At 62.7% G+C, this 25,393-nt stretch overlaps 1 protein-coding gene across 5 annotated transcripts; it reads left to right on the top strand.

Annotated features, from left to right (window-relative positions):
* Nucleotides 1-1,707: 1,707 nt before the first annotated feature.
* Nucleotides 1,708-22,972, top strand: LOC135891574 (syntaxin-binding protein 2-like). Of its 5 annotated transcripts, XM_065419146.1 has the most exons (20): nt 1,708-1,744; nt 4,057-4,106; nt 5,142-5,223; nt 5,823-5,918; nt 6,440-6,453; nt 6,564-6,642; nt 7,369-7,472; nt 8,035-8,183; nt 8,838-8,922; nt 12,815-12,945; nt 13,088-13,195; nt 14,187-14,244; nt 14,778-14,843; nt 15,543-15,623; nt 15,957-16,095; nt 17,199-17,329; nt 17,793-17,882; nt 21,434-21,519; nt 22,095-22,252; nt 22,804-22,972. In XM_065419146.1, exons 1-20 carry the CDS (start codon nt 1,708-1,710, stop codon nt 22,881-22,883), a joined length of 1,824 nt encoding a protein of 607 aa, XP_065275218.1. In that variant the 3' UTR covers nt 22,884-22,972. The 5 variants fall into 5 exon arrangements, with proteins under 5 accessions (XP_065275218.1, XP_065275222.1, XP_065275223.1 ...); XM_065419150.1 differs by lacking the exon at nt 6,440-6,453 and having other exon boundaries at nt 5,823-5,899; nt 6,573-6,642; XM_065419151.1 differs by lacking the exon at nt 6,440-6,453 and having other exon boundaries at nt 5,823-5,899; nt 17,199-17,305.
* The last annotated feature ends 2,421 nt before the right edge of the window (nt 22,973-25,393 follow it).

Here is a 25,393-nt window from a genome sequence, read left to right as displayed (position 1 = left end):
GGGGAGTTTACAGAAACAGAACATGCTGTTAACCTGAGCTGAACAGCAGCCAGGACACAATAGATTGGGTCTGCACTGTGGGTAACCAGACAACAGCTCTGCCATGAGGGATTTGTTCTGATTGATGGAGGAGGGATGGGGCAGGGATCCAGTCAAGCCTGGGGAACAAATTCCTTCTCCAGGACGCTTTGCTCCAGGATCTTGGAGCCCAGGCTCTATGGCCATTAATTACTGCACCACCCAGCCAGAAGGGAAGGGCTGGGGCAGGTCTCTGCGCTCCACATGTCACAAGCAGACAAGGCAGAACGAACCATGTCACAGAATGAATCAATTGCATAGCCTGGACTAGAACCCAGGAATCCTAACTTTCAGCTCTCTGCTCCAACCATTAGACCCCACTCCGCTTGCAGTCAGGATTGAACCCAGGAGTCCTGATTTCTAGGACCCCCTCCCCCCGTTTCTCTAATCCAGTGGTTCTCAACCAGGGTTACGTGTGCCCCTGGGGGTACGCAGAGGTCTTCCAGGGGGTACATCAACAGGCTACATAAAAAGCATTAGTGAAGTCAGTACAAACTAAAATTACATACAGACAATGACTTGTTTATACTGCTCTATATACTGCTGGGTGTGTTTTGTTATAGGATTATAGTCTGTTAAAATATGTGTATATTAAATTCAATGTGTAGTTTGTACAGATATAGCAGCAATCCAAGATGGCGTCTGAACTGCCATCTTGTGACCGCCATCTTGCTGTTTACTGTTATCATGGCCCAGTCATAACTGGATCCAACTGGTTTTTCCTGCCATTGGCCACTCCAAGGACAATTTTACCTCAGACTGTTTTCCACCCTTGCTGGGACTGTACCATATTTTCCCGCCACTAAATGCGGAAAGGGACTGAGCTCCCTGCCGAGTGGTGCAGTCCGTCCCAGTGACTGTGTGTGCACAGCTCAGGCCGTCCCAGCACGTTCTGGTCGAAGTGAAGAGCGAGGGAAGGAGACATTCCTGCTCCTGGGTACAACACGGGGCCTGGTTGGGGGGCCTGGCTGGGGGGGCTGAGTGGAGGGGGGCTGAGGAGCCTGGCTGGGGCGGGGGGGGGCTGGGTGGAGGTGGGCAAGAGACTTGACTCGGGGGGGCAAGGGGCACTGCTAGGGGGGGGGCACTGGTTGGGGGGGACTTGCAGCTCGGTGGGGGGCCCTAACCGGAGTGGGTTGAGGCCCCACTACCCCAACCCAGTCCTCGCTTTAACCCTGCAAGGGGGCCCCGCCTTCCTCTGTGCCCCACGTGACCGGGTGGGGGATCAGCGGGGACCTGCGTGGCCCTGTCACCAGGCGCAGGCCCATGGGTGCCCAGGCACAGCCCCCGCAGCGCCAGAAGTGGGGGGCTGCGGCGCTCGGCCGTCATCAGCCTTGCAGACATCGACCCACCAGCACCCCAGTTGCTTTATACTCAAATCAGTCACTGGGGGGGCTGGGCCCATCCATCAGTGACACTAGAGGGAACTGGGCCCCTCCCTCAGTGTCACTAGGGGCCGTCGCCCAGTGTCACAGACACTCCCCAGAGCACGGCAGGGAGAAGCCAGGGCGCGCACAAGGGCAGGAGCAGAGCAGGGGCAGAACCCAGGAGTCCTGACTCCAGCCCTGCCCCGCACACAGCTGAGTCCCACTTCCATCCACAGGACTCGAAGGTGCGTGAGAGAAGGCGGAGATGACACCATCCGGGCTGAAGGCGGTGGTGCGCGAGAGTGAGTGCAGAGCTGGGGGGTCTGAGCCCGGTCGGGGGCAGAATCCAGTCGGGTGTGGGTCTGGGGGAACAGGACCCAGTTGGGGGGCCCGGGGAGGGCAGGGCGGGGCGCTTATGGGGGTGTCGCACCCTCGGGGAGGATTAGGAGTCAGTCAGAGCAGAAAGAACAGGAGTACTTGTGGCACCTTAGAGACTAACAAGTTTATTAGAGCATAAGCTTTCGTGGGGTACAGACTAACATGGCTGCTACTCTGAAACCAGTCAGAGCAGAGAGCTCCTCCTCCCCCTGCCTGCCTGTCACACACCAGGAGGGTGTCTGCCCCACCCCCAAGGGCTGCCCCCTCCCATAGGAGCTGCACTTTGGGGGGAATCATCGTCATCTCTTTCCATCGGGGTGACTCCCGCCAGGGCCGGTGCAAGGATATTTTGCGCCCTAGGCGAAACTTCCACCTTGCACCCCCTCTCCTCCCCCAACCACCTCCGAAAACTAGTAAACTTAGCGTTATAAACAGCCTGTCAGAACGGGTAACAGCTGCACACGAGGAGAAAAATGACGTCATAGCCACTTTGTACCGTAGTGAAGCAGTACGCTTCTGCCCGGCCACAACGCAGAGCTGGCATAGGCTATAGCTGTAATGTAGGAGAGAACAAGTTAAAGCCTTACACCTGATCAGCATGGCCTCCACTGCCTTGTGCATGCTGGACTCTGAGGTGTTAGTTGCTATGTGTTAGTCATTATCTTCTGGCAACACCCTGACCCGCTGTGTGGGCTGTGTTACTTCAGAAGCCCAAGCCACTCTGAATCTCCAGCCCCAGCTGCAGTGGACGGGGCCTGTGGCTATATCCAGACCACAGGCCTGGGGTTTAAAAGACCCTTGGAAAGTGGATTCAGTTCAGATGTTCCATGGTTGCCCCCAGAACTGGGACAGAGCAAAAGTGGCCCACAGGTCAGGACCGCCGGTGGTGCTAATAACCCTTAGCTCTTCTCTTAGTTTTTCCTCAGTAAATCACACAATTAGGAGGGCCTGACACGTGACTTTTGAATACTTGGGCTGGGCCATACTGCCCCGGTTCAAGAGGGGTCTCTGAACAGGAATAGCAGGGGGCTGCAGGTCAGGAGTGAGGGGCATCTGCAGAGCCGTGAGGGGGGGGGGGGGAACCCAGGACTGGAATAGCTGCAGGTCAGGAGTGAGGAGCTCTGGCAGAGCTGGTGGGGACAGACCAGGGCTGGCATAGCAGGGGGCTGCAGTAGAGGGCACTGGCGGAGCTGGGAGTGGGTGGGATCCAAGGGCTGGGATTGCGGGGGCTGAGGACAGGAATGAGGGGCATCTGCAGAGCTGTGAGATGGGGAACCCAGGACTGGAATAGCTGCGGTTGAAGAGTGAGGAGCACTGGCAGAGCTGGTGGGGGACAGACCAGGGCTGGGATAGCAGGGGGCTGCAGACAGGAGTGAGGGGCACTGGCAGAGCTGGGAATGGGAGGGAGCCCAGGGCTGGGGTAGCAGGGGGCTCCAGTCAGTAGTGAGGGGCACTGGCACAGCTGGTGGGGGCAGCCCAGGGCTGGTGTGGGGGGCCGTAGCTGCAGTTCAGGGTTGAAATGCCTGTATTACGGTAGGACCCAGGAGCCCAAGTCATGGACCAAGGCCCCATTGTGCTGGGTGCTGTACATTATTCATTAGGTGTATTACGGTAGTTCCCAGGAGCACCAGTCGTGGGCCAGGACCCCATTGTGCTGGGTGCTGTACATTATTTATTAGGTGTATTACGGTAGCACCCAGGAGTGCCAGTCATGGGTCAGGGTACCATTCTGCTGGGCATAACAAAAAGATGGTGCTTGGCCCGAAGAGCTGACTATCTAATTGCTTAGCTTGGCCGTGGAAGGTGCCCAGGAGACAGGCCGGCAGTTCCCTGAGCGGGGCATGCCTTGGAGGGGTTCTTTGTGCAGGACTCAGGATTCGAAGTCTTTGTCGTGTTGTCGTCCCCCACACACAGTAGAGGGTCCCTGGATCCCCTCCAGTCAAGAGGTGCTGGACAGGATCTGTTCTCTTGCTGCACGGGGCCAGATCCTTAGTTCAGCTGCGCTCGTATCCAGCCTGGCAGAAAGGAAGGGGGATCAGAGCCATGGCCCATCTAGCCTGCCACCCCACCACGATCGCTGACTGGGGGCTCTGCTAGGAGCACATCACTAGCTGGCCTGAGAGCAGCCTCTGAGCCACTTCCCCAAGGGGTCCTTCCACCAGCCAGTGGGTCCTGGCTCAGGGCACAGCCGTCCCATCCAATCCCCACCACTAATGCCCATCTCTTTCCCTCGCAGAGATCCTCAGCGTTGTCTTTCGCAGCGTGAAGAAGGAAGGAGAATGGAAGGTAAGCAGGCCGGGCCTGCTGCCCTGGTGTCCCCCTGGGGATATGCTGTATCCATATATTGTGCTCCTTCCCCTCCAGCTTCTTGGGATTCATTAGGACCCTGATGTTTTCCAGGCTGGATCAGATCCCTGCTCTGTCTAGCCGATCATCCGCCCCCAGCTAGGCTTGGGTATGTCTGCATTCCCGCTGTGCTGGATAAGACCCAGCTGGTCCAGCTAGCCCCATATCTCCCCCCACACACACCGGATCAGACCACTGGGCCCAGTGAGCCAGCCTGGGTGGGAGGAGGAGCAGGAAAGCACCAAGCATGGGGGCAGCATGCACCATTGGGCAGGCAGGTTATTGAGCCCCCGGCATGGACTGGGCTGGGGTGTGTGGAGCAGTGGGCTTGGCCGGTGCGGCAGAGGGAGCACAGGGGACTAGGTTTCCCAGTGGCTGAATCTGGTGCAGCAGGATGCTGGGCTGCACGGAGGAATGGGTTCATTCGGCACGGCAGGAAGGCAGTAGAGATGTTGGGCCAATGGCCTACAGGGCTTTCCTAGGGGAACACGGAGACTCCCCTCGTTCCATTCCTCTGTGCCCTGATCCTGGTTCTGTCCGAGGGCTGGGGAGCGGGTATCTGGTGGATCAGAGGAGGGCACTGGGAGCTAGGACTCCTGGGTTCTGTCCCTGCCTCTTGCACTCACCCTGTCACCTGGGCCAAGAGGCTGATCTCCTCCGGTCTAGGAGGATGGAACCATTCGGAACGGCCAGGTGTCCCAGGTTTGTCTCCGACATCTCGTACCAGCCACTCTGCTCGGAGCCGCTCTCCTTGTCGCTCCTCACGCAGTCCTTAGCACGGTCAGCTCAGCCAAGTGCAGGCTTGGTAACGGCCCTGCCGCTCTGCTGTGGAAGGGCTGGGCCAGGAGCCGTCGGCTCTGCCGTTAGCAGTCGCTCTGCTCCCTTGGCTGTGCCGTGGATGATGATGGTGGGCGGCTGGGCTCAGGGCAGTGACTAGCTCGTCCGAAGCGGCACGCTCCCCTCTCGCTACCCCAGGTGCTGATCATGGACCACCCCAGCACGCGCATCCTTTCGTCATGCTGCAAGATGTCCGACATCGTGGACGAAGGCATCACACGTGAGTGGCCCCTCCCTCCCGTCTGCTCCCCCCACCAGGGCTCCCCTCCCCCTTGGATACACCTCACAGTCGGGGAGTTGACTTGTCTACATTCACATTTGCATCTAGTTTTCCCCCTTTGCAGCCCCCTAGATGCCCTCCTTGCTATTGGTACCTTCCCAGCCAGATCTAGTTCCCTTAGCCCGGCGCTTTCAGCCCCTGGAGCCTCTTCACCGCTTTTCTCAGACTCCCGTTAACTCCTCGCTGCTCCTCCCCCATGCTGTGGGCAGGGTCCTGGCAGAGGAGGGGGAATGCTGGCTCCCTGCTCCAGGGTGGAGGAGCCCTGGGGTTGAGGGGCACAGAGCTGAGCCAGCGCTCTAGGGGGCTGTCCCCAGCACAGTACAGAGGGACGTTTCCTCCCTGCTCTGTACTGGGGCAGCATCGCAGCCCATGGCCCCACATCAAAGCTGCTGCTGCATTGTAGCCTGTGGAACCCCTCAGCCTGCTGCCAGCGAACATCCCTGTTCCCCTTGGCTTCCCCTCCCCCCATCCCTGTGGAGAGCGGCTGGGGCGGGTGGCTAGGACACACTGACCTGCGCCCAATGTCTGCTCTCTCCTAGTTGTGGAAGATATTAACAAGCGCCGGGAGCCAATCCCCAGCCTGGAGGCCATCTACCTGCTCAGCCCTGTGGAGAAGGTAGGAGCTCGGGCCTGGGGCAGCTGGATGGGGAGCAGGGGAGACCCTGGGGCAGCACCTAGTGCAGCCTGGAGGTGACGCTGTCCGGGGGGATGCGCAGCACAAGGTCAGGATGGGAATGGGGCCAGTAGGGGCTCCCCAAGAGGCTGTTTCCCCGGAGCTGGGCTTCGTGTTCTTTGCCACGTGAGGCACAGACTGTCCCCCAGACCTCTCCGCAGTGCAGTCCCGTGGGGGTTGGATGGGAAGGTGCAGCAGGCGGAGAGAGGCAACCTCAGCTAGGCTGACCAGATAGCAAGTGTGAAAAACCGGGACAGGTGTTGGGGGGTAACAGGAGCCTATAGAAGGGAAAAAAACTAAATATTGCGACTGTCCCTATAAAATCGGGACATCTGGTCACCCTAAGTCCTCAGCTGAGACTCAAAGTGAAGGAGAATCGCTGAGGCAGAGGCTCAGGTAGCAGGGGCTGTGGGGGAGGAGGCTCCTGCGTCTGCAGCAGGGAGGCCAGTGGAGGGAGACCAGGGGCAGGGGGGTGAAAACCAGCCCACCTCCCGATGGCATCATGCTGGGCCCTGAGTCCCCAGGGGCTGAGCATGGGCTGGGCCCTTCGGGCAGCAGGGAGGGGCCTCGGCTGGTGCTGACAACCCCTCCTCTCCCCCCTTTGCAGTCGGTGCAGGCTCTGATCGATGACTTCCAGGGCACCCCCACCTTCACCTACAAGGCAGCTCACGTCTTCTTCCTCAGCCGTGAGTATCGGGGGGCGGGGAATCCCCCTGCCGGGAGCCTGGCCAGCGGCACACTGGAGCCTGGGGGTGGGGGGGTCTCTCTCTGCCAGCAGGCCAATGCGCAGCACCCTGATTACGCTCTGCCCTCCTGCAGGGGGATGCAGACCCAGCAGGCCAGACCGAACGACCCCACCGATCCCTTCCCCCCCCTTCTCCCCCATGGGCCTGCCTCCAGCCAGCACGGCTCACAGACACCTGCAGGGTGCGCCCAGAAAGGCGGCCTCTGGCTACCATTCCCAGCATGCATTGCTCCATCAGTCCCAACTGGGGTGTGGGAATGGTATACCCAGAATACCCAGTGTGTCAAGGTCACATCTGCTTCTCCCCATTACAGCCCAAGTCCCTGTTCCTCCTTGTGCATCATCCTGAGTTGTACACTCCAGTCACTTCCCCCTGTGGTGGGCTGAGGGCAGGGTGTGAGAAAGGGACTGCGTAGGAGAGATTGTGCCCCCGCCCTCCTCGCTGCTGATGCTGCAGAAGCCGAGAACCTGGCGTGACTCTGGTTCAGGGGGGTTGGACTCATAGTTGACTCCTGTGTGGCCCTGCTGATCTGCCCAGGTTCCCCACAGGTGTGCAGCACTACTGCCCCTGCTGTGCCCGTCCTGGCCCCGTCCGTGGGGGCTGGCGCTGTGCTGGTGGTCCTGAGCCCTGTGCCTGTCACCCCCACCCACTGCCTTTGCCTTGCAGCCTGTCCTGACCCTCTGTTCAACAAGCTGCGGAAGTCACGGATCACCAAGGCCATCAAAATCCTCAAGGAGATCAACATGGCCTTCCTGCCCTATGAGAGCCAGGTAAGGGGTGACCGGGCTTTGGAGGAGCAGGGCCGCAGGGCAGATGGGTGACATATGACACCCCAACCTTAGTGTTCCACATGGCTCAGGGCGGGGACACCTTTCCCTTCTAGGGCCCTGGGTTTGACGCCAGCCCAGGGCAGCACGTTTTCCCCAATGGCTCGTTCTGTTCGTCCAGTGAAATAAGCAACAGCGGCAGACGCGCGTTGATGCCGGGTTTGCCTGTGGCTACGCTGGGGCTTTCGCCAGACTAGAAGCATGTCCAAGCCCCCTCCCCCAACATTGACTTCTCCAGGGCAGAGATACACCGCTGCAGCTCAGTAAGGACCTGAATCCGGGGCATCTTCATCCCAGGCTGGTGCATGAATCTCTGGGCCGCTGTCCCTCTACCACAACAGGAGTGGCTTTGGCAAAGGGATCTCTCCCTCACTAGGGGCTCGTTCCGGCTCCGCCAGGCTGGCCTGGTCCAACAGCGCATCTTAGGGGCGCGGTATGGGGCACAGCTGGCCTGACTGCCAGCAGTTGGCACCAGGGTCTGACCTCTGCTCCCCCCGCCCCCCAGGTGTACTCCCTGGACAGGCCACAGAGTTTCCACAACTGGTTCAGCCCCTGCTGCGCCTGGGAAAGGAACAAGGAGCTGGAGATGCTGGCAGAGCAGATTGCTTCATTGTGTGAAACCCTGGAGGAGTATCCAGCCATCCGCTACAGGAAGTGAGTGTGCCCGGGGGGAGGGGTACCCAGCCATCCGCTACAGGAAGTGAGTGTGCCCGGGGGGAGGGGTACCCGGCCATCCGCTACAGGAAGTGAGTGTGCCCGGGGGGAGTGGTACCCGGCCATCCGCTACAGGAAGTGAGTTTGCCCGGGGGGAGGGGTACCCGGCCATCCGCTACAGGAAGTGAGTGTGCCCGGGGGGAGGGGTACCCGGCCATCCGCTACAGGAAGTGAGTGTGCCCGGGGGAGGGGTACCTGGCCATCCGCTACAGGAAGTGAGTTTGCCCGGGGGGAGGGGTACCCGGCCATCCGCTACAGGAAGTGAGTGTGCCCGGGGGGAGGGGTACCCGGCCATCCGCTACAGGAAGTGAGTGTGCCCGGGGGGAGGGGTACCCGGCCATCCGCTACAGGAAGTGAGTGTGCCCGGGGGGAGGGGTACTCGGCCATCCGCTACAGGAAGTGAGTGTGCCCGGGAGGAGGGGTACCCAGTTATCCCTTATAGGAAGTGAGTGTGCCATGGGGAGGTACCCAGCCATCCGCTACAGGAAGTGAGTGTGCCCAGAGGGAGACGGTTACCTGGTCATCTCCTACAGGAAGTGCGTGTGCCCCTGGGGGAGGAGCTGTTTCTACCCACAGGGTTTGTCTTTGCTGCAGGGCCCATGAAGATAACTTCCACCTGGCGCATGCTGTACTGGCCAAACTCAAGGTGTTCAAGACATACGAGCCCAGCATGGGAGAGGTGAGCGAGCTGTGCCGGCCACGCCCTCACCATGGGACAGAGCTGCGAGGGGAGGGGGAGTACATGAGAAGTAGAAGGAAGGAGGAGTGATTTAGAACCTGCTCGGAGATCCTGGCGGGGGGAGGGGTGGGGTCTAGACCCCCTTGGAGATCCTGAGGGCTCGGGAGAAAAATAGCATTCCCTGTGTGGTTGGACTAACGGCCCCAGCCCTTCTCTAACAATGGCCGTGGGCGGATCGCAAAGTGCTCTACAAAGGCCAGTGTCCTTATCCCCTCTCTATGGATGGGGAAACCGAGGCACCGACTGGGGAAGTGTGTGCCCAGCACAATCTCTGTTTATAAACAGGGCAGTTCGGTCACAGAAGTAAGCTTTGCACACAGAGCCTCTTCCACACCTGGACACTCCTGTCTGTGTGTGCTCCTACACCCATCACCGTGGTATCGGAACCTCACTAATGAATTCAGCCTCCCAGGGGAGGCAGGGGGGCCTGTGTTACAGATGGGAAACTGAGGCATGCAGGGAGTCTGTCAGAGCAGGAGTAGAACCCAGCTCTCCTGAGCCTTAGCCACAAGTCAGCCCTGACCCAGCTCCTGCCGTCCCCGTCCCACCCCCAGCAGAGGGGAGCTGCAAACCCACCCTGCCCTGGATTCTCGCATGGGAAACCCAGTGGCTCCTGTCTCCCTAGGAGAAGCAAAGTGATGTAAAATCCAAGGCCTGCCCAGATCTCTCCCTCCTGTTGCTTCTGCTCTTGCTTCCAGCCTTTGCCGAGCTGCTGGGAGACTGTGCACCTGTGACCAACTGGGAATGTTTGTAATATCTTTTATGAAGCCGATGCGTGCCTCAGTTTCCCCTATATGTTTCATGGCTTCTCTGGTGGGGCGTGGGGGGAAGGACTCTCAGGGAAGGTAAGAATCATGGTGTGGGGGGGTGTCACATCCCTGTCTTGGTGAAATGAAGAGAATCCAACCCAGATCAGCCTGGGGGCCAGAAAGACCATGACATCTCCAATGGCTCCTGGCTGGACACTCCCAGCAGGGAATCGGAGCAGGGGCCCCAGCTCGAGAACACAGGGTTGGGAAGGTTTGAGCTGGGGGATAAGTGGGGGAAGCTGGGAGCTCTCGCCTGAGAACTGACCAAGGTCAGACTGAAGAGGCCTGGTCTACAGGAGGCAATTGCCTCGCTCGGGGGTATGAGAAAGGCGGCGTCACTGAAGCGGCGCAGCTGCAGGGGTTTACATATAGACAGGCCCTGAGCGAGAGACCCGGAGCCTGAAAACAGGTTTCGCTGCAGCTCGGCCGGGCTCTGGGCTAACCAGAATGGCCTCTTGCTTTAACCTTCAGTGGGCTGGGCTGCCCGGGCTGGGGTCCAGGTGCCTAAGAAACCCGACTGTTCTGACAACGCTGGGGGAGTGGCCCTGTCACCCGGGCTGAGTGGCATCGGGCCCTGCGGAGTGGACGGGTCTGTCCCAGGGTCTGTCTCAGCTGGACTCGCTGGGCAGGGCTCACGGGGTGAAGCCCAGCGGTTCGGTCTCAGGAGGTGGGAGGCCGTATGGCTTGTCCTGGAGGAAGAGAGAGACCTGTTGGGGTCTGGCAGAGCAAAGGGCTTCCTCCCAGAGACTTCCCCAGCTGGGGCCCTGGCACCGACCCTGTGGATCCATGAGCGCACCTTTCCTCTCTACTTTCCCATCCACCGAGGCAATGTTGTCTAGTGGCTAGAGCCTTGGACTGGGACGGGAGACCGAGGTTCTATTCCCAGCTGGGTGACCTTGGGCAAGTCACCTCCCCTATTTGTGCCTCAGTTTCCCCATCTGTAAAATGGGGATAATGATACCAGTCTCGGGCAGGGGGGCCCCCTCTGGGATAGCTGGCTGCCATGGCACAGACGCTCTGTAACTCACAGCTGGCAGCACAGGCCTGCCTCCAAAGGGGAGCCTGGCTCACACCTGGCTGCCCAAACCATCTACCCAGGGAAGGGATTGACAGCATGCTTGTTAACCACTGGAGCTACTTGCTGCAGCAGAGCTGGCTCCAGCCTGCAGCCCCCGTCTGATCTGTGCTATTCTCAGGAGCTGAGAGCGGCGCTGGGGAGGGCAAAGTCCTGCTCCGTGCACACCCTGCTCCTCTGAGCCCCCCCAGGGATATTCCTGAGACTCTTGCCAAGCCTCCCTGTCACAGGTGTCAGCACTATCCCTATGTTACACGGGGGAAACTGAGGCATGGAGCAGCGTGCCAGGAGTAGGTGGCAAAGGCAGGAATAGGAGCCAGGAGTCCAGACAGCACGCCCACCGCAGGGCCGGGAGGGCTGACTCAAGCTCCTGCTCTCAATGCAGTGCTGGCTCCATGCTGCACAATCCCGGCTGGCCAGTCCAGTGCCCCCGCCTTGCCAGCTGGCGCAGAACCCCAGGGACTCTTGTAGCATGGCCTCTAGCAGTCAGGTCTCCAAAGCCACCCAGCCCACGGTCACGGCGCCCTGGGGCCTTGTCTGCAGTAGTCCCTCTTGCCCTGATGTTTCCCAGCTGCCAGCCCTGAGGGGTAGCTGGCCCAGGCAGTGCTGTGGCACTCACCAGTGCACTAAGCGCCCCTCTGTTCTGGGGGGTGACCTGGTGGTTACGCCAGCCCCCATCTGCACTCGGGGATCCCTCCAGCCGAGCTGAACTGGCAAAGGTGTGAGCAGAGTCCGGGAGGGGCGCTGGGCATAGCAACCCCCCCAGGCTGGGTAGTGCTGGAGAGGAATGATGGTGCCAGTTCTGGGTTCATGTCCCTGCTTTGCCACAGACTTCCTGTGTGACCTTGGGTGAGTCACCCAGCCCCTCTGGGCCTCCATCCCCCTCTGCAATGGGGTGACAGCCCTGCCCAGCCCCACGTGCATGGGGGGGCAGGATGCAGCAATGATAGTGCTACAGTGGTGGGGTCCAGATACTCCTCCGAGAGAGGCGCTCCCCCGTCAGCCTCAACCCATTTACCCAGAGGCTGTGGAGACCAAGTGTGGCTGAAAATCGGGCTACGTACTGAGGTGGGACAGTTGGGGAAGGGTCAGGGGCTGTACGTCCCCGGCCCCCCTGACTGTTTGTGCTACCCAGCAAAGAGCAGACGCAGCCCCTTGCTGAGGTGCTCCTGGGTGGGCTTGGGTTCCACTGGAGCTGCTGGAGCCGGTTTCAGAGCAGTCTGCCATGGGAGCGCAGGGCTGGTCTCCTATCGCCACCTGCTGTGCTAAGAGGGCAGTGCATGCTGATCAGGCAGGGAGCGGGGGCTGGGCCAGCCCCTAATGATGTGGGTCTGAGATGCTGACCATTTGAGTGGTCTCTGTCCAGCTGGATGCTGGGGGGGGCCACCCAGGCTGGGAGTGGGGAGCTAAAGCCTCATATGGGGTCCCAGCTCAGATGCAAGGTGGGGCATCGGGATAACGTCCCATTGTCCCCCTCTGGGACCTTATATCAAAGAGTCTCTGGGCCTGGTGTTGGTTAACGATAGACTAGCCAGGGCCTTCTGGTGTAGTTCCCCCCCTTCCCACGCAGCATATGGGGCAGGGCGCAGTCGGGGGGCTGCCTTGTAAGGGGCATGCTCCCGTTGGTGGAGAGGCACGAGCAGAGAGCGTGCTTGGGGGAGTGGCCATTGCTATTTGCACGAGGGGCAGGTGGCCCGTCCCTGCAGGGGGCGTTGCAGCGCAGCTGGGTGGGGAGCTCTCCCTGCTGGTCAGGGCGGGACCCCAGGGCACGTCTCAGCTAGCTTGGTGGGTGTCTCCTGGCTTCCCCTGGGGTTGGGGGCTGGGCCACAGAGAGGGTGGGTGGTGAAGTTTCAGGCCCACCAGGGCCCATTGGATTGTGCCGTGTAAGCCAGGCCAGGAACCATCCGCCGGAGCAGGGGGTGACGGGTCTCTCGCTCCTTTGCCCCAGGGCCCCGACAAAGCCCGCTCTCAGCTGTTGATCGTGGACCGGAGCTTCGACCTGGTGTCCCCACTGCTGCATGAGCTCACCTTCCAGGCCATGGCCTACGACCTGCTCAGCATCGAGAACAACACCTACAGGTAGGGCCTGGCTGCCAGCAGGGGGCGCCCCGCACTCCTCCTCAGGCGGGCTGAGGGGATGTGACCCAGGCACCGGCACTGCTCTGTAGCTCCCACGCTCGGAGGAGGGGTGTCGCAGCCTGACCCCATCCCCCCTCCGCAGGTACGAGACAACGGGCACCAGCGACTCGCGGGAGAAGGAGGCGCTGCTGGATGAAGATGACGAACTCTGGGTGCAGCTACGCCACATGCACATCGCTGACGTCTCCCAGTGAGCGCGCTCAGCCCTGCCCCTGACACGCCCCTCTGTGCCCCGTCCATCACCCCGGATATGCCCCTCCGTGCCCCACCCAGGGCCGGGACCCATCCGCCCCCGCCCTCCCCGGACACACCACTTTGTGCCCCACCCAATGCCTAGTCCCGGACTCGCTACCCCCCCCTTCGGTACACCTCTCCCCTCCCCGCCCAGTGCCAGGACCCCCTACCCCCACTTTGGCACAGCCCTCTCCTCCCCGCCCACTGCCAGGACCTCCCCCTCGGACACACCTCTCCCACCCAGTGCCAGGACAGCCCACCCCGTTGACACCCCCCCTCTTTTCCAGTGCCGGGACTTCCCCCATCCTCCCCTTCAGACACAGCCCTCCCCACCCTGGGGCCCCCTCGGACACACCCCTCCCCTTCCCTTCCCACCCAGTGCTGGAACCCCACTCCCCCTTGGATACACTCCTCTCCCACCCAGTGCAAGGACACCCCCCAGCAACACACCCCTCTCCTGCTCACTGCCAGGACTCCCCCTTCCCCTCCCACCCAGTGCTGGGGCCTGTCCCTCAGACATGCTCCTCTCTGAGTGCTGAGACCCCCTGGACCCAGCCCCTCTCCCCAAAGGACCCCTGAGCGCTCCCTTCCAGAGCAACTGTCTGCATCTCCTCTTGGGGATCCCCCTGGACACTGTCTTCCCCCGATCCCAGGATCTCCCCAGGCACCTCACAGCCCCTTGAGTGAGTCCCTCACTGACCTCCTGCTGGGCCTGCCTCTGCCCCCAGGCCCCACCCCCATCAGGGCACCAGGAGCCCCCAGAGGTGCACTGAACTCTGCCTTGGGGTAACTTGGGAAGAGCCCCCCCCCCGCCCCATCTGAGACTCTCGAGGCAGAGAACCGTGGTGCCCGTGGGGTGGGGGCTCCATCCCCTGTAGCATAGGAGAGGGCACCCCCTACCTCTAAGGCAGTGCCTGGCTCCAGCCTGACCCCTCTCCCTGCTGCAGGAAGGTGACTGAGCTGCTGCACACCTTCTGTGAGAGCAAGAGGCTGACCACGGACGAGGTGCGGTGGGGGCTGGGAGGGGGAGCGATTGGGGAGTCTGGGACGGGGGGACCCATCCCACTGCCACTGATGGGGAGGGGAGGCTGCCCTGCTGCCCTAGGAGGGGTTGGGGGGGGGCTGTCCAATTGCTCCCAGGGTTTGCCTGTAAAGGGCTAAGAGGTGTATGTGGAGCCCCCTGCCCCGCAGCCAGAGCTCTGGAGCTCCCCACGGTGAGGGAGGGCAAAGGCCCATGGGGCGGGGTCAGAAAGCAGGGTCAGGGCCTTGCAGGGAGAGCTGCAGGGAGCCAATGCTGGCATCTCCCTGGCCCGCTGCCGCTTTACACCTCAAGGGGCACTCGGGTTGCGGGGCTCCCGTCTCATTCCAGCTGGCCTGGGAAGAGCAGGTCTAACCCAAGCCACAGCCACACGTGGCCTGAGTGACCCACCCTGGCACGCGTGGTTGGGCTGCTGCGGCTGTCCCCAGGCGAGGCCTCTGCCTTGCAGGGGGCTCTGTGTGCTGGGAGGGGCCGGGATCTCACCACCGCCTCCCTCCAGGCCGACATCGAGGACCTGTCCCAGATCCTGAAGAAGCTGCCTGAGTACCAGAGAGAGCTGAACAAGGTAACGGGGCTGGGGCTGTTAGTGGGGGGGGGCAGGGCATTCAGTGGGGCTGATGGGGGGGCAGGGTGCTCTGTGGGGCTGGTGAGGGACAGTAGGGACTCTCTGGGGGGCGGGGCACTCTGGGGCACTCCGCTTTACTGCCTGATGAGAGCTTCTGACCTGTCCCATCGAGCAGAGCCATTTCCCCCCCAGGTGCTGTGTGGCACCATGGGCAGCAGCCTGCCCGTCAGTGCCCAGAGCTGCCATGTTAGCCGCAGCAATGGCAGCCCTTGGGTAACGCCCACGCCTTGCTGCTGCAGCTCTCGGGAGAGGGCCTTGGTGGGCTTCCAAACCAGCCCGTTGGAGCCACTCCTGGTGCCACTGGGCCACGTGCCAACAGAAAGCTCCTGGCCACTGGCACAGGTACCCCGACACCTGCTGGTCTCCAAGCCCCCAACCTCATGCTGACTAACAGAGAAGCCGTGGGCTGATTTGGAAGCTGCTCCCTCCTCCTGATCCTCCCCTCCAGCTGCCCCACTCCATCCCAGAGGTGGCTGCACTTCAGTGCTGGGCAAAACAATCCCTATATACTCGGCTTACACAGCCGATTGGGGCTGCTCCTCTGGCCAAGGGGCCCTCCTTGGGGGCTGGGGGTGCTCTGGACCAGCCGGTGATGCAGTGCCGCAGTAAACTCCCCCCTGTCCCGGTCTCTCCCCGCAGTACTCCACGCACCTGAACCTGGCCGAGCACTGCATGCGGCACTTCAAAGGGACGGTGGAGAAGCTGTGCAGCATGGAGCAGGTGGGTCTGTGGGCAGAGCCTGGCTGGGGGCCAGAGTCTGGCTCATGGACTCAGCCCGGAGAAAGGGGTCTCAGAGCCGCAGGCTCGCTGGAGCCAGGGCCAGCCCCCCCATGTAGCACCGCGGGTGCAGAAGGGGGACATGGGGCTTGGGTTACTCCCTGGGGGCCCGTTGCTCACCCCAGGGGGAGCTGACCCCAGGGAGGAGGGGGCCCTGGCACAGGGGGTAGGCGACCTGTGGGTCGTGGGGCCATTGCGTCTCCCATCCTGCTGTGGGGCAGGAGGAAGCGGAGCAGCCTGACCTGGGCCTTGTGTGTGCGCCCCCCTCCCCCCCAGGACCTGGCCATGGGGACGGACGTGGATGGGAAGGTGATCAGGGACCCGATGGAGATCATCCGGCCCGTCCTGCTGGACCCCAGCGTGCAGGCCTGCGACAAGACGCGCATCATCCTGCTCTACATCTTCCTGAAGAACGGTAACGCCACAGGCCTGCAGGGCGCAGCTCTGGGAGGCCTGCTGCTGCAGGGGGTGCTCCTGGAGGCGGGGCCCAGGCCTGTGGGGCTGGGGGGGAATAGCACTGCTCAGACTGGCACGCCCCCCAGCCACGCAGGGCGTCTCCCAGCCAGCCGCTTCCCGGGGCCTGTGTCCAGCCTGGCTCTACGGCCCTGTCTCCCCTCTGCCCACCTCTCGGTGCCTGCGAGCCAGACAGTGTGCCGCGCCCACGCTCCGCACTGCCCCCTGGGGTCAGACCTGGCGGCCTTTGCTCCCTGCTGCTGCCTTCCCAGCAGTGTCCGCCCTCCACGATTCCCCCGGCCCATTCTCTGCAGGGAGGGGAAATGGAGACACACCCCCGGAACGGCCCCCCCCCGGCCCGTTCTCTGCAGGGACGGGGGATGGAGACGTACACCCCGAGCAGCCCCCTGGCCCATTCTCTAGCTCCCCCTGGCAGTGCAGAGGGAGTCCCCCTCCCCCTGATCTGGGCTCCCCCATCTGCAGCCAGTCTTAAGGACCCAGGCCTCGGCTCTGACACTGTACCTGACTGGCTGCAGATGGGGGAGCCCAGATCAGGGGGAGGGGGACTCCCTCTGCACTGCCAGGGGGAGCTAGAGAGACCCCTGCCCCCTGCTCCCGAGAGAACCTCTGGAGGGAGGGAAGAGCATCAAGAACCTAAATTCAGTCATTAACTGCGTGCGGTCTAGTGGGTTAGAGGGGGGCTGGGAGCCAGGACTCGTGGGTTCTACCTAGGGTGACCAGATGTCCCGATTTTATAGGGACAGTCCTGATATTTGGGGCTTTTTCTTATATAGGCACCTATTACCCCCCACCCTCTGTCCCGATTTTTCACACTTACTATCTGGTCACCCTCAGCCAGTTCTACCCCCAGCTCTGGGAGGGGTAGGAAGAGCAGGATCTCAGGGAGGGGTAGGAAGAGTTCTACCCCCAGCTCTGGGAGGGGTAGGAAGAGCAGGATCTCAGGGTTTGATCAGGGAACTAGGACTCCTGGGCCATGGACTGAATGTGCCAAGGCTGTGGGTGCGTCCCAGGGGTGCTAGCGCTGACCTGTCTCTCCCCATGCAGGTGTGAGCAAGGAGAACCTCGCCAAGCTGATCCAGTGTGCCAAGATCCAGCAGCTGAGCGGCAGCATCAACAACATGGACTTCCTGGGCATCTCTTTCACGCCTGGGGTAAGGGAATGGGGCCAGGGGCCAGCAGCTGTACCCATGGCAGGGGAGCCCAGGCCATCCTGGAGGTGCCCTCCATGGCAGTGACCTACTCCCAGCACAAAGGTGGCCTCTGCCCCATCCAATGGGGTGACGCCCTCCCCATATGAGGGTGACCCCCGAGTTACTCCCCATCTGGGGTGACCTCTTCTGCCCTGCAGAGGACCCTGGGGGTCAGGACCTCAGATCGCCAGGGAGCTGGAGCTGGTGACCACTGCATGGGGTGGCCATGTGACGAATGGGGGGAAGCGTCTCTGTTCTCGCATCAGTCTCTCTCCCCTCCTCTCTCTCTCTCTCTCTCGCTCAGTGATCCATTCTGTTCTTTTCTCTGCCCCTCCCCTGCCAGCCCGGCTGGAGCGACTCAGGTAGGCTGCGCTCTCCCTGTCTGCCCCCGTTCCCATCCCGCACCCCCTCCCTGCTGCCTCTCACCCCCTCTCCCTTCCTCCCCCAGAGCGGGCAGCTGCGACCCGAGAGGAAGGTGCGGCCGGAGTCCACCTACCTGCTTTCCCGCTGGACCCCCAGGCTCAAGGACGTCATGGAGGTACCAGGCCGTCTGCTTCCTGGCCTTGGGGGTGGGGGTCACACCTGGCAGGCTGGGCCCAAGGGGGAGGGGCTGGTTTGGGGTCAGCCATGTGTGGAGCCCTGCATATCCGTGCACCATTTCTGCGGATAGTGGATCGGTTGCAGATACAACCGGGTCGGGCTCTACTCCCCAGCAGCGCCTGGCCCACGGCATCCAGCTCAGGCAGCCTGGGGGGCACAGCGCGCTCGGGGCCGCCGGCCAGCAGCCAGTGGCTGGGCGACAGGTCGGAGTCGGGGCTGGCTGGCACCCACTCGCCTTGCCACGCTGAGCAGCACCAGCGTCCCCACCAGCTCCCGGGCAGCACCCCACTGTGATGCAACATGCTTTGCTGCTGCCGTGTACCGTCGCTTGTGACCTCCCAGGAGCATCACTTGATGAGAAACCCCTCCCCCCAGCCCCTACCCCCTCCACGCTGCCCCTTCTTGAGACCCCGCCCCCGCGCTACCCATTCTCCTCTAGACCCTGCCCCCTCCACGCTGCCCCTTCCCCCAAACCCCCACCCCTCCAAGCTGCCCCTTACCCCCAAGCCCCACCCTCGCGCTGCCTCTTCCAAGCAAGACCCCTTCCCCCCCTCGCTAGCCCTTGTGAGGGCTTGCTGCTACCCATGAGGATGCGGATACAGACGGCTAGTGGATCGCGGGCTGATGCACATCCACATTTTTGTATCCGTGCAGGGCTCTAGCCATGTGAGGGGCTCATCAGAAAGTGCTCTCCTGCTGCCATCCTTAGGGGTCTTAGGCTAGGTCTACACTACCCGCCTGAATCGGCGGGTAGAAATCGACCTCTCGGGGATCGAATTATCGCGTCTCGTCGGGACGCGACAATCGATCCCCGAATCGACGCTCTTACTCCACCAGCGGAGGTGGGAGTAAGCGCCGTCGACGGGAAGCCGCGGAGGTCGATTTTGCCACCGTCCTTACAGCGGGGTAAGTCGGCTGCGATACGTCGAATTCAGCTACGCTATTCGCGTAGCTGAATTTGCATATCTTAAATCGACCCCCCCCTGTAGTGAAGACCTGCCCTTAGATCATAGACACGAGTGCAGGGCAGTTGTCTTACCCGGTACTGAGATGCTGCCACCTCTGGGGTGGGGCAGAGGCGGTTTATACAGGGGTCCCTCACTGGGGCTGAATTCCTCCTGAGGACTGGCAGGCAGCTGTTAACAGCCGCACAGCAGCACTGCCCGAGAGTCTAGGGCAGGAGGTGATCAGCGTGTGGGGCTGGAAGTGCAGGGGATCCAGGCAGCACACTGTCATGACTGGCACTGGAAACTGAATGGCCGGCAGGGTCCTTGGCCTAACCTCCAGTGAGCAGCAGCTGTTTGACGTTCATCTAAAGGACGAACTCCTGCAGCACAGTACTGGTCACTGACTGACCGGGGAGAGCGCCCCCTGCTCAGCCCCCCGCCCGCTCCCTGCAATACAGCGCCCCCTAGCGCCGCACTGGGGCCAGCACTGACTGACCGGGGAGAGCCCCCCCTGCTGAGCCCCCCGCCCGCTCCCTGCAGGACAGCGCCCCCTAGCGCCGCACTGGGGCCAGCACTGACTGCCAGGGGAGAGCGCCCCCTGCAGAGCCCCCTGCCCGCTCCCTGCAATACAGCGCCCCCTAGCGCCGCACTGGGGCCAGCACTGACTGCCAGGGGAGAGCGCCCCCTACTGAGCCCCCCGCCCGCTCCCTGCAGGACAGCGCCCCCTAGCGCCGCACTGGGGCCAGCATTGACTGCCAGGGGAGAGAGCCCCCTGCTGAGCCCCCCGCCCGCTCCCTGCAGGACAGCGCCCCCTAGCGCCGCACTGTGGCCAGCACTGACTGCCAGGGGAGAGCGCCCCCTACTGAGCCCCCCGCCCGCTCCCTGCAATACAGCGCCGCCTAGCACCGCATTGGGGCCAGCACTGACTGACCGGGGAGAGCCCCCCCTGCTGAGCCCCCCACCCGCTCCCTGCAGGACAGCGCCCCCTAGCGCCGCACTGGGGCCAGCACTGACTGCCAGGGGAGAGCGCCCCCTGCAGAGCCCCCCGCCCGCTCCCTGCAATACAGCGCCCCCTAGCGCCGCACTGGGGCCAGCACTGACTGCCAGGGGAGAGCGCCCCCTGCTGAGCCCCCCGCCCGCTCCCTGCAAGACAGCGCCCCCTAGCGCCGCACTGGGGCCAGCACTGACTGCCAGGGGAGAGCGCCCCCTACTGAGCCCCCCGCCCGCTCCCTGCAATACAGCGCCGCCTAGCACCGCATTGGGGCCAGCACTGACTGACCAGGGAGAGCCCCCCCTGCTGAGCCCCCCGCCCGCTCCCTGCAGGACAGCGCCCCCTAGCGCCGCACTGGGGCCAGCACTGACTGCCAGGGGAGAGCGCCCCCTACTGGGCCCTCCGCCTGCTCCTGGCAGTACAGCGCCCCCTAGCGCCGCACTGGGGCCAGCACTGACTGACCGGGGAGAGCCCCCCCTGCTGAGCCCCCCGCCCGCTCCCTGCAATACAGCGCCCCCTAGCGCCGCACTGGGGCCAGCACTGACTGCCAGGGGAGAGCGCCCCCTGCAGAGCCCCCCGCCCGCTCCTGGCAGTACAGCGCCCCCTAGCGCCGCACTGGGGACATAAAGCACCCTCTGCTGACTCACTAGCACCCCCCAGCACCCACTGGCTTTTCCTTAGAGGTCTCCTATCCAAGCACTGCCTGGGCCCAAACCTGCTTAGCTTGTGAGAGGTGACATGGTCGCTCCTTCCCCCAATGCCTGCTGGGGGCTGAGCCCCTCATCCCCCTGCCCTGTGGGGCACTCTTCAAGGGGGTGAGGGGCACACTTAGTTGCCTTCAGCCTACTGCCTTGGGGCTCCTCCAGGCCAAGAATTAACCCCCCACACCTGAGGGAGGCTCCCAGGCCCCTGCTCCAACACTGTGATGGTTCCTCCTGTGGGATTTTGGGGCAGGCAGTTGTGGTAGCCTCAATCCTGTGCCTAATCCAACCCCCCCACCCCCACCCCCACGCTAGCCGCAGCTCGGCAGGCCTTAAGCCTCACTGTACAAGTCAAGGCAGCGGATTAATGTAAAAGCCCCTATTATGTGGTATTAGGATGTATCATAGCCTGGGCCCCCTGCGTGGCTGGGACACACCTCATGGGGCAAGAGGCAGGGCCTGGATCTGCCCGCAGCAGGGAAGGGGCACTGAGGGCAGCCCCCTGCCTCCCTCCTCCCCCAAGTGAGGGGCCCTGGATCCGGCTGCAGGAGGTCTCTGCCCTCCCCATAACGGTGGATGGGTGGGGAGTTCACAGCAGGGCACTGAGCAGCTGAGGGGAAGGTGGGGAGATGGAGGGGGCATCACGGGAGGAGTCAACGTGCTTTTTGCTGGCTTCCCATGTCCCACCCCAGAAAGGGGGCCCCAGGCTGCTCCCACAGGGACTGTCAATCATTCAGGGAGGAGCCGTCCCAGCCCCTCCCCCCAATGGGGCCTGGCTTGGCCACCAGGTCCAAGGTTCCTGCTGCTTAGCCCCTGCTGACCTGTCCTCTTCCCCCCTCCCCCTGTCCAGGACATCATTGAGGAGAAATTGGACACCAAGTTGTGGCCCTTCATGTCAGACGTGGTCCCTACCACCAGCTCTCAGGCTGCTGTCAGGTAAGGCTGAGCCCGGCTGGGCTGTGGGGGGCAGAGCCCTGACACCCTCCCACCCCCCCGGGTGTAGGAGCCTCTGTGCCTGGGAGTGTGTGGCCAGGACCCTGCCCTCTACGGGGGAGGGGGTGTCCAAGAGCCTGGAGCCCTGGACCCATCTCACCATGTCCCCACACCCCAGCAGGCCCTCAACACACCAGGGCTCAGGATGGAGGAAAGGGACTGGCTGAGCTTTAGACAGCACCCCCAGCCCAGGGCAGGTGCCACCCTCCCCTACTCCCTCTTGCCTCCTTTGGGACTCCTGTCCCACTGCCTTGGGCAGGGCCTGCCCCCCATCCCCCTCCAGGCCCTGCCCTTCCATCTGGCCTTACCTCAGCGAGCCCCTGGTAACCACACTGCCCCTCTCCCCCCAGCCCCCGCTTCGGGCAGTGCCCATCCCTCCGCCTGGCATTCCGTCAGCGAGCCCCTGGTATCTACACTGCCCGTCTACCCCCCAGCCCCCGCTTCGGGCAGTGCCCACCTCTCCGCCTGGCATTCCCTCAGCGAGCCCCTGGTATCCACACTGCTCCTTTCTCCCCCAGCACCCGCTTCGGGCATTGGCACAAGAGCAAGCCAGCGGCCGAGTACCGGACGGGCCCGCGCCTCATCATCTACGTGCTGGGTGGGGTGACCATGTCTGAGATGCGCTGCGCCTACGAAGTGACCCGGGCCACCAAGGGCGAGTGGGAGGTGGTGATCGGTGAGTGGGGCGAGTCCTGGGGGGAGAGGTGGCTGGAATGCCCAGGTCAGGGACAGTCGGGACCCCCTGGGAGGGGGAGACGCTAGAACTGCCTGCCTAGCACCCACAGGGCGCCCCTGCCACCCTCTGTCCTCCCGCACCCGGGGGCCTGGGAATAGATGCACTTGCCCCACCTGCCTCAGCCACGCATGGCCTGTATCTAGACACCTGATCTCCTAGTCCCTGGCTCCCCAGGCCTCTCCTTGCCCAGGGACCATGTGTGAGGGTCCAGTCAGACACCCCCAGTAACACCCATAGGGATATGGCTCACCCCCTGCACACACCCCTCTAAGACTCAAGGGTGAGGAACGCTGTCAGCGCATGGATTCTTGCCTGGCCATGCAGGGTACAGCGGCACAAGGGGTGCGGTGCCAGGCCGCGGCGGGCAGGAGACAGCCCCTCCCCCCCTGCACTAGAGCAGGGTCCAGCTGCAAGGATGGGGGAGATGGTGATGCCAGCCTCATGCCCGCCTCACTGTGCCCACCGCTGCCAACCACCTCTCTCCCCCCCAGGTTCCAGTCACATCCTAAACCCCAAGAGCTTCCTGGATGACGTCCAAACCCTCGACCAGGAGGCCCCTGAGGAGGTCTAGAAGCAGCCCCCTCCCCGCAGAGACTCTGCCCCCCACAGCTCGCTGCCCCCAGAGCCACCTGCTCTTCGCAATAAAGCACCTTCCCCGCTACTCTTGGCAGCGCTGTCAGTTCTTGGGGAGGGACGGGAGAGGGGACGGGACCCCCAGGCTGCTTGGCTGTTAGGGCAGGGGGCAGGCCAGGCTCCCATCTAGGGTTGTGGCCCTCTGTGCCCCATGGCCACCGCCCCACTGATGGGATAGGGGAAGAGTCAGACTCCGTTATGTACAGCCTCAGCCATTCCTAACTCCCCTCCCTGGGACCCAAGGCATAGCCCCTCCCCCTCCTGTCACCCCTCTGCCAGCGATGGGGGGCGCACAGAGGCTGCTACCAGCGACCGGCTTTGGGGGGGATGTGATCCAGCCACTGAGCCCCAGGCTGTGTCTGTCCAGTCTGCAAAGGGTTAAAGAAAACCCCCCTTCTGCCCCCATCTCATCCCCCTTCACTGCCTTGGGGTGCTGGCCCAGCCCTGGCTCCCTGCACCCCTCCCAGCACAGCCTGGCACCCTGCCTCTCGGTGGGAACCTCGGCTCCCCCTCTCCAGCCCAGAGCCCCCCTGCTTCCCAGCTGGGCATCTGATATCACCTCCCCCAAGCCCCGCCTCTGTCCATTGTCTTCTCTTCAGGGAAACAGGGTTGTAAACCGGGGCCTCCTCTCCCCTCTTCTGTCCTCTGGCTGGAATCGGCTGGTTAGGTCACTGGGTGCTCACTCTGCAGCCCATTGTCCGCCCACTGGCCAGAACCGGCTGCAGCTCCTAAGCTGGGCCTCCGGGTCGCCAGGTCACCGGTCGCTGGGGTATCCATCCTCCAGGCCATCGGCTGGGGCCCCAAGTTCTCTCTCTGGTCCTCTGCAACAACAAACTCCCTCTCCCCTCACCTTGTTAAACCAGTAACACCCAGGGAAACTGAGTCCCACCCCCTCCGCATGCAAACCATTGAAACCCCACTGAAAACAAGAAACGCCCCCACTTCGTCACAGCATAGCACAGCTCACAGGCCTGAAGCCTCCCTCCCACCTTGTGGGGTGCACGACTATGTGCCCCCGGGGCACCAAGGGAGCAGGGGATGGGCTGGGAGAGGGCAGGAGGGGCCATGGCCTGTGCGCAGGGGGAGCAGGCAGAGCCGACCGGGGTGCAGAGAGACTGGGGTGTGCTGGGCTGAGGGAGGCCAGGCCTGAGGCCCTGAGAGCTTCCCGTGCTGTGTTCAACTCTCAATAAACCCTCCTGTTTTATGCTGGCTGAGAGTCACTCCGGTCTAGAGAACAGGGTTGCATCAACCCCTTTGGGGGTGGAGGCCCAGGGGTCCAGAGCGAGTGGACTCCCTGAGGGGGCCCACAGCGAGAAACAGGTGTGCTAAGGCTCCGAGAGGTGCGGCTCCAGGAGGTGGAGGGGCCTGACCCCGAGAGAGAGTGTACCCCCGCGAAGGGCTGTATCACTAACAGGGGCACCCCCACGGACTGCATGGGGCCAGGAGTGGGCACGATCTGTGAGTCCGTGACAACGTGGTGTCAGAAGTGGGATTGTTCGTGGATGCACCCTGTAGACATGGGCTGCGAGCGCCGGCGCTTTGCGGTGAGTGGCTGCCAGTGATAGAACGAGGGTATTGAACGGAACCAGCCTGGAAATGGCCTAGAACCAGCTCCGTAAGAGCGACCTGGCACGTCTGTGCAGGGAGAGGGGGCTGAGCGTGGGGAGGCTCACTAAGGAGCGGCTGATTGCTCAGCTTGTAGAGAATGACCCGTCTGAGGTGCAGGCTCCAGACCCCAGGGGGGCTCCCGGGGTGCCCGGAGAGCTGGGGAGTAGCCGTGGAGGCAGTCTGTATAGTGACCGGGAGTGGGTCAGACCTGACTCCCCAGTCAGTACAGGGAGACCCCAGTCAGGTTCCTCCCTAGAGGAGACTGGAACTGCAGCTGAAAGCAAAGGAGCGGAGGCTGGTGGACCGTGTAGAACAGCGGAAGCACGACTTGGAGATGGACGAGAGGCGGGCCAAGAGGGCCTGCCGGGGGGTAAGTGGGGAAGGGCCCCAAGCCGCCAGTGGTGTGGGGAATCTAGACACCAAACTGCTGCCCCAGTTCGAAGGGGGCGGGATATTGATGCCTACCTCACAGCCTGTGTGAAGGCTTGTGAACTGAACCAGATTGACCGCGCAGACAGGCTTCGCTGGCTGACCCCCCTGCTGGGTCCCAAAGCCATACAGGCATTCAGCCAAATGGATGGTGTTGAGAAGGGGGACTATGACCTGTTCAAAGAGGCTTTGCTGCTGAAGTTTGAACTGACCCCCGAGGCGTACAGGAAACGATTCCAGGGCGTACGCAAGACCCCAGGTGTTTCTTACAAGGAGGTCGCCAACCTGCTGGGGGAATATCTCCGCAAGTGGGGGAAGGGCGCAGGGGCCACTACCGCAGAGGACGTGTATAACCTGGTGGGGTTGGAGCAGCTGTAGGACATCTGCCCTCTGGACCTAAAGATGTGGTTA

The sequence above is a fragment of the Emys orbicularis genome, chromosome 19, assembly GCF_028017835.1.
Source record: "Emys orbicularis isolate rEmyOrb1 chromosome 19, rEmyOrb1.hap1, whole genome shotgun sequence".
NCBI lineage: Eukaryota > Metazoa > Chordata > Testudines > Emydidae > Emys > Emys orbicularis.
The sequence above is the reverse complement of the archived record's forward strand: the minus strand, read 5'-3'. Positions and strand labels throughout refer to the sequence as shown.